Source organism: Apus apus, chromosome Z, assembly GCF_020740795.1.
Source record: "Apus apus isolate bApuApu2 chromosome Z, bApuApu2.pri.cur, whole genome shotgun sequence".
NCBI lineage: Eukaryota > Metazoa > Chordata > Aves > Apodiformes > Apodidae > Apus > Apus apus.
In genome coordinates, this window is record NC_067312.1 from 29,482,728 (window position 1) to 29,496,986 (window position 14,259).

At 40.7% G+C, this 14,259-nt stretch overlaps 1 protein-coding gene across 1 annotated transcript in view; it reads right to left on the bottom strand.

The window, feature by feature from the left end:
• The window catches only part of GLIS3 (GLIS family zinc finger 3), a 181,172-nt gene that overhangs the window by 141,895 nt on the left and 25,018 nt on the right, over positions 1-14,259 (bottom strand). Inside the window, exon 2 of the mRNA XM_051642348.1 lies at positions 1,761-1,965. Coding sequence (XP_051498308.1) covers positions 1,761-1,965 — 205 coding nt within the window. The remainder of the gene's footprint in view (positions 1-1,760; positions 1,966-14,259) is intronic.

Below are 14,259 nucleotides of genomic sequence, written 5' to 3' on the forward strand. Positions count from 1 at the left end.
GGTAACACGAGAGGTGCCTGAGGACTGGAGGATAGCAAATGTCACTCCAGTCTACAGGAAGGGCAAGAAGGAGGACCCGGGTAACTATAGACCGGTCAGCCTCACCTCCATCCCTGGAAAGGTGATGGAACAACTTGTCCTTGGCACTATCTCTAGGCATATCAAGGACATGGGGGTCATCAAGAGCAGTCAACATGGTTTTACCAAGGGTAAGTCATGTTTGACTAACTTTATAGCCTTCTATGAGGAAATGACTAGGTGGATAGATGATGGTAGAGCAGTAGATGTGGTTTATCTTGATTTCAGTAAAGCATTTGACACCGTCTCCCACAGCATCCTTGTAGATAAGTTGATCAAGTATGGGTTTGATGATCAGGCAGTGAGGTGGATCAAGAACTGGTTGAAAGGAAGAAGTCAGAGAGTTGTAGTCAATGGGGCAGAATCTAGTTGGAGGCCTGTGACTAGTGGAGTCCCTCAGGGGTCAGTACTGGGACCGGTGTTGTTCAACATCTTCATCAACGACCTGGATGAGGGTACAGAATGTACCCTCAGCAAGTTTGCTGATGACACCAAGCTAGGAGGAGTGGCTGACACACCAGAAGGCTGTGCTGCCATTCAGAGAGACCTAGACAGGCTGGAGACTTGGGTGGGGAAAAACCTGATGAAGTTCAACAAGGGCAAGTGTAGAGTTTTGCATTTGGGGAAGAAAAATGTCATGCACCAGTACAGGCTGGGGGCTGACCTGCTGGAGAGCAGTGTAGGTGAAAGGGATCTGGGGGTCCTGGTGGACAGGAGGATGACCATGAGCCACCAGTGTGCCCTTGTGGCTAAGAAGGCCAATGGCATCCTGGGGTGCATTAGAAAGGGTGTGGTTAGTAGGTCAAGAGAGGTTCTCCTCCCCCTCTATTCTGCATTGGTGAGGCCGCATCTGGAGTATTGTGTCCAGTTCTGGGCCCCTCAGTTCAGGAAGGACAAGGAACTGCTTGAAAGAGTCCAGCACAGAGCCACAAAGATGATTAAGGGAGTGGAACATCTCCCTTATGAGCAAAGGCTGAGAGAGCTGGGTCTCTTTAGTTTGGAGAAAAGGAGACTGAGGGGTGACCTCATCAATGTTTACAAATACGTAAAGGGTGAGTGTCAAGAAGATGGAGCTAAGCTTTTTTCAGTGATGACCAGTGATAGGACAAGGAGTAATGGATACAAATTGGAGCATAGGAGGTTTAAGGTGAATATCAGAATTTTTTTTTTTACTGTGAGAGTGACAGAGCACTGGAACAGGCTGCCCAGAGAGGTTGTGGAGTCTCCTTCTCTGGAGACATTCAAGACCCGCCTGGACACCTTCCTGTGTGATGTACTCTAGGTGACCCTGCTCTGGCAGGGGTGGTTGGACTAGATGATCTTTCGAGGTCCCTTCCAACCCCTATGATTCTATGATTCTATGATTCTAGGATTCTGCTTTCATCTTCCACAACATGTCCTGTCCATAGTGCAAAAATATAGTTTACTGACTAGAAAATCTTTATCTAACAAAAAAGCCCAATCAGACATCAAAGATGTGTGGCCAAATTTCACTCATTATTAGAATGATTCAAACAGTATGATTATAGCTGATGTGAATTAAATTGTGTAGAAGTAAATGTCCCATGGTACAATAGAGCATCATTTAGGCCATTTCAATCATCAGAAAAGGTTGCATAAATTACAGGAGAATTGACATATCCTCTTTTTAAAGTATTGAATATGAAAAAATAACTCAGAACCTTGTATCTGATGGAGAAGCACTCAGGCTGGAAGCATCCATAGACCTCTGTAAGACAGGGCTGATCTGGTTGCATGCTGCTGAAACCTGGTTAGCAGGAGGTGAAACAGGTCCCAGCTGTTGAACTCTCATGGGACTGTCGGTGACTACATTACTGCAGCTGCCTTTTCCAATGGACTTGAACTGGTGTCCATAGCCAAGACCTCCTAAAAATAAACAAGGCAGGTTAGCATTTGTCTCCCAGAATCCTAGGATGAGGTGACAGAACTCACATCACTATTACAAAATAGAAAAAGTGACTGGAACAGAGTGTTCTCGGATGAGGACAAAACACAGGATGAATACAAGGATTTCACAAACTTCTCAAATCACAAAAAGCATTATTATAAAAAACAATTAATAAATTATGCATATTTAAAACACACTGAAGTATGTAAACCTGAGATCAGCTATGAGGGGTAAACACCAGGAAAACAACCACTGGAAAAGTCTGGGAAAAACAACAGCCCTCAGCTGATGGACAGCCAAGCCATAAGTCCACCTTTCTCTGAATCACAGAATCACAGAATGCCAGGTTGGAAGGGACCTCAAGGATCATCTGGTCCAACCTTTCTAGGTACTACTATAGTTCATATGAGGTGGCTCAGCACCCTGTCAAGCTGAAACTTAAAACTGTCCAATGTGGGGGAATCTACCACTTCCCTTGGGAGACTATTCCAGTGTTTTACTCTCTTCATGTTAAAAAATTTACCTCTTGTGTTCAACCAGAATCTCCCCAGGACCAACTTACGTCCATTACCCCTTGTATTTTCTATGTCACTTCTAGTAAAAAGGGAGTCTCCACCTTCTTGGTAGCCACCCTTTAAGTACTGGAACATGGCAATAAGGTCTCCCCAAAGCCTTCTTTTATCAAGGCTGAATAAACCCAGCTTTCTCAGCGTCTCCTTATATGGCAGGTCCTCCAGTCCTCTGATCATACTTGTGGCCCTTCTCTGGACCTTCTCCAGCCTTCCAGAAGAAGGATGGGAGAACCCAAGGATTCTGTAGGAACACCACTATGCCTTGAATCCTACCAAACCCCACAGCTCCAAGCAATTGCAAGCCCTTCCATCATTCCTACCGCTAGCCCTCCTAAAGGCAAGAGAACTGCAGGCATGCATGCAAACTGCAAGCCCTGCAATAGGTCTGGAGGGGTGAAGTGCACAGGTTGCATTGTTTCCCTGGCAGCAGGGAGTTACAGCTGTGAGGATGAAAGATTCCTCAGGGACCTGAGGAGAGGAATTTGAGCTGGTTCAACCATTCTGGACTTCCTTTAAAAGGCCACAATCTGCTCTTCATCACTGTTGCCATGACTCAAGCAGATAGCTATTACACAATAGCACGAGAGGATTACAGAGGTGGGAAGTGAAAAGTATATGCAAAATGCTGTGTCTACTTTGTGTTCCGGTTTAGGTCAGAGATGTGGTTTACAAGAACCACTGCATTAAAGCACACTGAGATGAAAAATTTAAAACACAGGTTGCAATATTGAAGTTGTTGAATATCTGGCAAATACACAGCAAATTCTCATCACAGTTGGAATTCATAATTGGATGATTCACATTTCTAGCTTCTTCCCCATGTTCAGACTACTCCCCAAAGTTGGATAGCAACATCAGGACAAATAGTGGAAAGTACTTCAAGTTAAACTATTTTCTAAATTAAATCTACTCTTGACTTGGTTGTACAGCTCATGTACTTGTTTTTCTCAAGGATGGTCAAATGGTTTGTAAACTTCACAAAGAAATACATTGAGGCATTTATGGCCCTGACAGTTGTAGGAAGAAAATCCAAGTTCTTCCATTTCCAACAGATCTAACAGGATTATCTTAAAAATTTGCAATTCACCCTAGAAATTTCATATTATACCCTTTTTATTGCCCCCCCCCACGGAACACATAGATCTGTTTATTCCTGTGTCAGAGGTCTGTGCCTTCTTTGCAAATTTAACTTCTTCTCTTTGAATAATTAGTGATTTCTTAGATATATGTGAGGAGTACATACATGATTCTCAGTCCACTGGGATCATAAGTGCTTTGTAAATTCAGGTATAGATGTTACTAGTTGATGGTAAGGGCATGATCAGCCAGTGAAATGTACTCCTCAAGAAAATACGGCACCCCTTAAAAAAAAATCTTACTCACTGTTACTACTTTGAAACATGAGTAAAGAATACAGTATCTGGCTGAAAACTCACGGGTAAGGAAAGAAGAAAACATTTAATAACCCATTCTGAAATTTAGCTAGAAGGATAGGAAACTGTCAAGATACAACATGTGAAAATTCTTTGTACTGCACTCAACTCTATTGTGGGTACCAGAAAAAAAAAAGCTTTAAAACTCCGTAGGATTACTGTCTGCTCTCCCTGAAGATGTCCAATTAAATCAAAAGAGTAAGAGAAGGCGTTACGTTTTCTTTTCTGTGAAGCAGTTTGTATTCTGAACTCACTAAAGCCCAATCACCGTGCTACTCAGCAGTTGCTCTCATAATGATATAGAGTGCTAAAATAGAACCCATCAAAATTATACAAAAAGTGTTAAGTTGCCCTTCTAACACCACGAGTGCTACTTCTCTTTGCAAAAGGCTGGGTGGCATGGTTAAAATTTACATGACATATTCCCATCATATTAAATACATCATTCTACATAAAATGCCTATGTGACTGTGTGTAGTACATATATGCATTCAGGTACTTTTTTTAGAAAAGTGTCTTTAGAATGTAAAGCTAAAGGCTTTCTGCACAAAAAGGATATAAAAGACAGAGAAACGTGCTAAAATAACATGAGACATCCAGCTGGTTTTGCTGCTGAAACACAGCTGTAATGCTTATAGAACCTATATATTTTTACTACTTAATGAGATGTAAACCTATTCTTTAGTATTGAGAAAAGCAGCTCTACCACAAAAATGCACCAAATAAATATTGATTATTTCTTGCATGAAACCATAATGTCCTTCCCTCATAAGCCACTTTCAACAAACTTCAAAGGCAACAATAGCATCGACTTTACCATATCCAGGGAATCAAGGGCTGTGCACTTGGAAAATTTTCATTTAGGGAGAGGCTACGGTGTAGTGGCCCTGTTACCTAGTTGGTTCAAATAACAATCTGTAATCATACAGTAATATTGCTTTTTATACATGATCAGACCTGAGCTGCTTGGAACTTACATGTCAGAAAAAAAATTCCCCAAAACCAAACCAGAAAAAAAGAGTAGTGTCAAACCAGTACGTTAAATACAGAATGCTGCATCCTTAACTTCCCTTGAAATGATAGGGTCTGCTCTTCTTGTCTGTGCATAAACAGCACCTCAGTGATGCCAAGAACAGCTAAGAGAATTTGTTGTGTAAGAATGAAGGCCAAAGATTGTCTTGTTACTTGCCACTGAAGGGAAAAAAATAAGAAAAGGAGAACTTTGGACAGATAGTATACTGGAATGACAGACAAAAGTAATTAAAGACTCCAGCTCTTATAAACATTTGCTTGGACATTTCTTATGCAGAAGTGGAAGGAGAAGGTTTTGCTCTTTTTGTCATTGATAAACCATTCCCTGTAAGGGGAAAAAAATTACAATTCTTTCACTCAAAGGGATAGGGGGTTGAAGAGATTATAAAGAAAGAATCTCTTACCAGCTCCCACCATTGCAAGAGACTGCAAAAGGCTACTACTATAAAAACAAAGTCAAAGTATTAACTCTACTTGATTCACACAGGTGTAAATATGCCATAAGACCATAATTAGTACCTCATCTGTGCCCTTCAGGTCACTGAGCAGTATTAATTTGTCTGAATCAGACGTGAGCACACAACTACTTGTCTGTTGAGCCAGGTCAGAGCACAAGATAGGAAGCTCATGATGGGTTTGAGCCTTGCTGCAGGAGTACAGAACACATCTGATCTAGCATGGAGTTAAATGGACACAGCATGGATATCTGACCTAGCATGAACCTGCTGCTAAAAGGCAAGCTGTCAGAAAATGTGTTTAAAAGTGCTGAATAAATGTGAACTGGCAAAAATACTACATCCCACATCAGTATTTGGCATTATATACCCACAGTGCAAGAGCAGTCCTCAGTCCAAGTTTGCTGCATCATTGACCCAAAGCCTGAAAATTTCAGGACACTGAAAGGACAACCAGCTATTCCTTAATGTCTTGAATCCACATCAGCTAAGATAAATGGGAGCCTCTGTGAAGGGCATCAGTGGGTTTTGAACAAGGCTGTAGACTCCGAGAAAAAAATGCATGGACCTAATATTTTAAATGAGCAAGAAAAGATATTTCTTCTCTTATATATTAAGATATACATCAGGCAACAGTCAAATAAATGCAACAGTAGCTGAGGAGGTGGAATCAGTCCTTCCTCACAGGAAGAGCTGTGGTTGGTTAGTACCTCACTTATTTCAAATAAATATATTTCACATAAATCAAAACTGCTCTTTATCAGTAACTGTCAGTAATAATTAACAAGTATAAACAGTAAAAATATTTTTATGGAGATATTTTAGGCCATACACTTCCTCATTCGTTAGCTCGTCTATTTTCCCTGTTGATTCTCTATAGCTGGTTAATAGCTAAGCTTCACTTATCCTTGATAGGCAAAAACATTTCACTGCAATCTTCTGAAGAACACCTAAAGAATACAGAAAAATACAATTACTTTAATTTAGGCATACTAAATCTCAGATGAGATGTTCTTAATTTATATCACTTTCTTACTTACTGGAGGCAGAGTCCAATACGAAATTATTGAATTTAAACACAAAATCTTTTATCAGATATTGATTAAAACCAACCAATTTATTTGTCTGCTTCTCCAAGTCAAGAGTAGGAAATTGTTAATTCTGCCAAGTAATTCAGGTTATAAAAAGAAACTGCTTCATCAAACTTCTGAAATTTTAAACTATGCTTCCCATGCCTAAGTGGTTACACAACCAAAAATGTCATGGTAAAACCAGTTTTAGCTCTTTGGTGCTCTGAAACACACCACATACCAAATACAAAACACCAGATCAAATTAATTCGTATCTTAGCTCAAAAAATTCTGCAATAACAGAATTTATCAGTATGAAAGAAAGCTATTAAAATTATCTGAAAATCTGTCCTGTTGTTACTGTTAGAATAACAGCTGGAAATAAAAAAATTGCAGCAAAGGTGCAGAAGGTAATTTCCCTAAAGATTTTCTGTCTGTGGATATACAGTAATGAAAAGCTTTGGAAACAGTTGGTTTTAATATTTCATTTCTAATTGGCTTCTAGTCTTGTTCTTGTGGATTTTGTATTCACTCAAAATGGAAGGGCACACCCCGAAAAAAGTGTAATGAGAGACAATAAATACTAAATACGACAGAGACCAAAGCAGTAAGACAGACTGTGTCAATGTCTTCGCCATGTAGTCATAGTCACCAAGGCCTTTTCAAACCCAACTCGGTCTTTTTCCACAACACAGTCAATCTTCTGAATGTTGCAGTCTCCAGCTATCACGTACATGACTGAACAAACTCAAAGATTTGCTTGGAAGACTTGTTTACAGATGGGAAATATTCCAATCCCTTTCACCTTGGGGCTGCCAAACCTTTCAGACTTCCTCTCCACCAATTTTAGTCATATTACTAATGACCCCTAGAGAGCTAGCACTTGTCCCTTTGTCCTTAAACACAGTGGCCACTTTTCTGTTCTTCCTACAGCCAGCTAAGAGGCACTATTGCTTGCCAACTACATAGACAGAGACACCAGCCACAGGGCAGTGGATATCAGACCCCTTGAAACCCTCTTTAACCGTGCTAAACTGGAGCTTCAAAGAGGGGGGTGAAAAAAGGCAGAATATGGCACAGATTGCAACATACCTCTATTAGCATATAGGATCACAAAAATCCTTGTCTATTTGGGAATCTGGGCTTCTTCATACTGGTTTCATCCTCTGAGATCAGGACTTTTTTAGGAGACTCCAAGGCTTTCAGGTGAACTACATGAAAATTCAGTCAAAATTATGGTAGGTATGAGCAATTTTTGTATGGCATACAACATGAAATTTTTCAGGGTATAAGCAGGTTGCTGAACTATGCCTCAAAAAGTAGCCAAATTACAATTTTCAGTGCAAGTCTTATGAAATACAGAAATTTGTCAAGTACACTACACCACACAGACACTACATGTCAGTGAAACAGTGATTCTTGGCTTTTATTTTTCTTAAAAACATAAAATTTAAAAAAAATCAAGGCTTTGTAGTTAGAGAGAAAATTCTGAAATCACAATCCTAAAACCTCACTGGTTTTAAACTCATAGTTCTGACCTTAGCTCATTATTTTCTTAATAGTTACAATTAGCAATGCCGTGTTAATACAAAATTTCCTCCAAAGCCTCTGGCAGTGTCCACTGTGAACAGTGAGTTAGACAGACCATTAATCTGACTAGTATTGGCAATTCCCATGTTCTTAACTGTTTGCAGAGACTTAATCTTTACAATCAAGAAAAATAACCTGGAGGAAATACACCAAACAGAATTACATGACTAGATTGTATGATGAGAAAATATTACGTATGCACTTTAAAAGCTCTCCATGTTTTGCATCTTGGAAAGGCAGTTTCTTCACTATCAAGGTGGTAAATTAGCTTGCACCAGTTTCCAATGCTATTTGCCATTCATTGCATGAAGTAACCAAGCATGCACTTTCAGCAGCTCTACTGTGAGACAAGAGAGACTGACAAAGCACAATGAAAAACAATGTCTCCCTTGGAGTGGAACCGAGGTAAAAAATTATCCAGAACTGACCGGTGAAAACAATACCTCACAGGTGATTAACTTAGCTGGTTTAAAGCAGACAGCAATGAGATCACCTACTTCTGTGGAACATTTTAACCACTAAATTTAAACAAATGAAAACACTGGTCTTGTAATGACTAAGCTAGGAATATATTATGGAACAGTCAGGTTCAGGAAACTTTCAGGAGAAAACACACACTGTAAAACAAAGATTTTCAGTTAAATGTGTAGACATCATATGTCCTATTAAATTTTAATGGGTATTGTTTATATCAGGAAGGCTTTCCACTTATTAAAAAGCTACTTTGAAAGCTACTTTGTTTTCTTATTTTGCATAAAAAGTAAGAAGTTATCAGTTAACTTCTGCACAGACCAGTAAATGTTTAACTGAGCTAAAATATAAATGTTTTAGACGCAATGGGTAACTGCTTATTTGTTATCAGTGACATTAAATGACTTCTGCTTTTGTCCTTGTTCAGGTAATATTCAGTATGTTCTCTTCTATTGCAGAAAAAAATACAGCTTTACATCTTTGGTTTATGCTACCACTTCTCTATAGTATTAGTTACTCATGCCAGGATCTTGTAAGTTTCTATCTACAAAACTTAGCCTGATCATCTAGTTTGTATTTCTAAAAAATTAATATATTGTACAAGCCTCATATTCTTCTGAAATAACTGGAATGAATCAAGAGAAACTCCACTAATAATGTAATATATTACTAGTGGAGTATTATATGAAAGTGGAGTATTTTATTATATTAATCTAAAGATGAATAATATTGGGTGACAAAAAAAATTAGTTTCATGGTTTACATTTCAGTACAGGCCAGATCCTTAAAATATTGTTACAATTACAGACAAAGAGAAAATTATGATGATGATGATGATGATGATCAAAATGGAAATATACAGGTATTTGAAAAAACAAAAGAGAATTGTATTGGAATTAGAGGTAACATCTTCCAATTCCAGTGCCATTGGGAAATTACTGTTTGAATCTGACCTAAATTCATACAGAGGAGAACACAGAATGTTTTCCAACTGACTTGAAAGTGGCTTTACTTGGCAAGCAAATAAAAAAATATTGTCAGAACTTCACAGAATCTTAGAATGATTAAGGTTGAAAGGGATCTTAAAGATCATCCAGTTCCAACCTCCCTGCTATGAGCAGGGACACCTCAAACTAGGCCAGGTTGCACAAAACCTCATCCAACCTGGCCTTAAACACCTCCATGGAGGGGGCTTCCACAACCTCCATGGGCAACTAATTCCAGTGCCTTACCACCCTCACAGTGAAGAATTTCTTCCTGATGTCTAACCTAAATCTCTCCTCTTTCAGTTGAAAACCTTTGCCCCTTGTCCTATCACTGCCCTCTCTGGTGAAAAGCCCCTCCCCAGCTTTCCTGTGGGCCCTTCAGGTACTGGAAGGTCTCTCCAGAGCCTTCTCTTCTCTAGGCTGAACAGCCCCAGCTCTCTCAGCCTGTCTTCATAGCAGAGGTGCTGCAGGCCTCTGGTCATCTTTGTGGCCCTTCTCTGGACCCTCCCCAACAGCTCCTTCTCTTTCCTACAATGAGAGCTCCAGAGCTGTACACAGTATTCTAGGTGTGGTCTCACCAGAGCAGAGTAGAGGGGCACAATCCCCTCCCTGGCCCTGCTGGCCACACTTCTTTTGATGCAGCCCAGGATGTGTTTGGCTCTCTGGGCTCCAGCTCACACTGGCGGCTCATGTCGAGCTTCTCAGCTACTACCAGCACAAGGTCCTTCTCAGGGCTGCTTCATCACAGATGTGCACAAGTCCATGGGACCAGATGAGATCCACCCAAGGGTACTTAAGGAGCTGGCAGAAGTGCTCACCAAGCCACTCTCCATTATTTATCAACAGTCCCGGCTACCCAGTGAGGTCCCAGGTGACTGGAAACTAGCAAATGTAACACCCATCTACAAGAAGGGTCAAAAAGATGACCCTGGGAACTACAGACCTGTCAGTCTGACCTGGGTGCCAGGGAAGGTTATGGAGCAGGTCATCTTAAGTGCCATCACTCGGCACATATGAGACAACCAGGTGACCAAACCCAGTCATCATGGGTTTATGAAAGGCAGGTCCTGCCTGACTAACCTGATGTCCTACAACAAGGTGACCCACCTAGTGGATGAAGGAAGAGCTGCGGACATTGTCTATCTGCACTTTAGTAAAGCCTTTGACACTGTCTCCCACAGCATTCTCCTTCAGAGAGTTGTGGTGCTGGGCTGGGATAAATACACCGTGTGCTGGATAAAAAACTGGTTGTATGGCTGAGCCCAAAGGGTGGTCGTTAACGGAGTTAAATCTGGCTGGTGTCTGGTCACAAGTGGTGTTCTCCAGGGTTCAGTACTGGGGCCTGTTCTCTTTAATATCTTTATTAATGATCTGGATGAGGGAACTGAGTGCACCCTCAGTAAGTTTGCAGATGATACCAAGCTAGGTGGGTGTGTTGATCTGCTGGAGGGTAGGGAAGCTCTACAGTGGGACCTAGACAGGTTAGATCAGTAGACCAAGAGCTGGGTCCTGCACTTGGGTCGTAACAACCCCATGGTTAGCTCCAGACTTGGTGATGTGTGGTTGGAAAGCTGCAGGTTGGAAAAGGACCTGGGGGTATTGATCCACATTCAATTAGATATGAGCCAGCAGTGTGTGCAGGTGGCTAAGAAGGCCAAAGGCTGCCTGGCTTGTATGAGGAACATTGTGGCCAGCAGGGAGGTGATCATTCTCCTGTACTTGGCACTGGTGAGGCCACACCTCGGATATTGTGTTCAGTTCTGGGCCCCTCACTATAAGAAGGACATAGAAGTGCTGGAGCGTGTCCAGAAAAGGGCAACGAGGCTTGCGAAGGGACTAGAGCACAAGTCCTATGAGGAGCAGCTGAGGGAGCTGCTTAGTCTGGAGCAGAGAAGGCTGAGGGGAGAGCTCACTGCTCCTTACAACTACCTGAAAGGAGGGTGGAGCGAGCAGGGGGACAGCCTCTTCTCCCTGGTGATGTCTGACAGGACCAGAGGGAATGGATGCAAGCTGGGCCAGGGGAGGTTTAGGTCAGAGATTAGGAAGCATTTCTTCACCGAAGGGGTTGTCAGGCATTGGAATAGTTTGCCCAGTGGTGGAGTCACCATCTCTGGAGGCATTTAAACTGCATGTGGACCTGGTGCTTAGGGTCACGGTCTAGTGGCTTGCGCTCTTAGGTCCAGGGCTGGACTGGAGTATCTTGGAGGTCTCTTGCAGCCAGGGAAATTCTGTGATTCTGTGATCATAAATTATGAATGGTATGAGTCAAAGGAAAACTAGAGAGAAACACCTTGTCTATTACACAGTGTTGCACTCAACTACAAAAAAAGGAGATTGATTCCAGCAGTTTTGCTGGAATACCTCTTTGCTGATACCACCTAATTGCAATGCAGACCAGCCAAATATGGAGGGGCAATAAGGAAAAAAAAAACAAACCAAACCAACAACACAAAACATTAGAAAAACAATTATCTGTACTCTGCAGTATTTCATCCCCCACAGCAATGTCTAGCACTGTTCAACCTTCACTGCCTGCTTGTGCATTTTTTCATGTTAGAAATACATACTTAGGATTTTTTCCAGTAATTCCTCAAGTTTTTTTTCTCAGCTTTAATTAAGTGACGGGCACATGCAGATCCACTACTGAAAAGACTATCGTTCCACATACCAAGGCAAGGCAGCATAGTAATGTAATCCCTGTTGACATGACAATTTCTGTTTTCATGCTGTGATCATTGGACTACTGTCTAAATGGAAGACAGTCTTCCTTTTGCACAACTTACACTGGCTTCGCTTGTCAGCTTGGTTGTATTGGCAGTGAGTAATGCTGGGAAGAAAGAAGCAGACCCTTCCTCCAGGCTCTGGGGAAAGGGAAGACCTTTTTAATCTTTACCCACTTAGACAGAAGGGTGCTAGCTCCATCCCACGGAGCACCAAGAGTAAGTAGACAGACTCTCAGCAGGTTTAGGCTGCTGTAACTCCAATCATTTGTTACCATTTTGCCCTAGTAGAACCTGTTGCCAGCTATGCAGGAGCCCTCAGCCTAGGGCAGAGGAGCAAGTAGGTTGTGCTTTCTATCTCCAGCATGGATTAAGTCTCAGTCTTTGCACCATAACACATCAGTGCCAGACTGACTCGCATGTCATGATCCAGCAGGAGACATCTGTTCAGCAAGAGAGCATGCAATAAAGGCTGTGTTCAATGTTAAACTGCAATCTCATGGGAGGCTCTCTTTCTAAATCTTTACAGATACACCAAGGTATTTAACAACTGCTTCTCAGAGAAGCATGTTTCCTCCTTTAAAAGACCAAAAAGGACAAGCAGGGGAAAAGAAGAATAAATGCCAACCTGTTGGTCAGTGATACTAATTAAGAACAGGTGGCAAATGTTAACATGGAAAGAACTCCAGAAACTGGCTCTTGCAGTATGAAAGCAAGAATGTGAGTAACTTGCAATCACATTCAGTACATTTGTTTCCCAGATACAGCCCATTGTTCAAGGACACTAGAGGGTAATTTTTAAAACTGCATTGACCCTGAATTTCTGAACAGTACAAATGAACAACTTTCTCCTCTTTTTATTAAAAACAAGATAATGTTTAATGTTTTTTTTTCTCCTAAGATGAAAATGTTATCCTAGTTGTCAGTTAAACCAAACAGAAATAAGCATACAGCCCACAAAACTTATGTATTCTAAGCCTTATACTCAGTTACTTAGTTTAACTGTTGCTTTCATGGTTCATTTAAAAGTTTCATGCTTTTTAAAATATCAATACATTTTAGCACCTCAAACATTTTTCAGTATATATACTACCATCTTTCCAAGTGATAATCTTGTTAACTGATATACACATTTCAAGCATGTCCATCAGACACTGTTAAAGTCTGAATTTCTACAGTAGCAGTATCCCAAAGCATTATGAAAAACTCATTCCACATACAATGCAAAACTGCTTTGTCAATAAAAAGTTTTGACATGTTATTTTCATAACAAAAAAAGTTTCTGCATTGATCTCTGGCTGTTCCATCTTCACAACAATCAGCTCAAACATACCTTGGATTCAGTCATTGTGACTGTTCTTCAAAAGTTCTTATGTTCAGAAAGACAGAAAGTTGTGTCCTTAAGGAAGCGCAAAGGTCAATGGAACTAACAGTTGCAAAGATATAGATGCCAAAAACCAAGCACAATTCATTAAAAGAAATTTCTGTGGTTAAGAGAACATTTTTTTCTACTATAAAGGTTTCCTTACTTAGGCAGACTGTTCATTTTCTCAATTCAGGATATAATATTACCTCAGGACAGTTTCGAAGAACATTTTCCAGACTGAGAAATTACTCCATAAAAGGCCATCTGCATGATTACATTGATTTCTCTAGAATCTTGTCCTATGAAATATATAGTCTGTAAGATGCATTGCAATAAAAAAATTATATCGGTTCTTGTCATTTAAACTGACTTTTAGATGAGGCCACTATCAGCATCCTTCATATTATAGTCCATTTAGATTTCTTAAAAGCAGAAATGATACTACATCATAGTCTAAACAAAATCTTCCACTTGCCTTTCCACTCTTATATCTTCAAGCCAATGGGAGGCAAGCCCTGGGAAAAATTATACAAAGAGCTACAAGAATTTAAAATCTGTATTGTCATTACATGCTCCC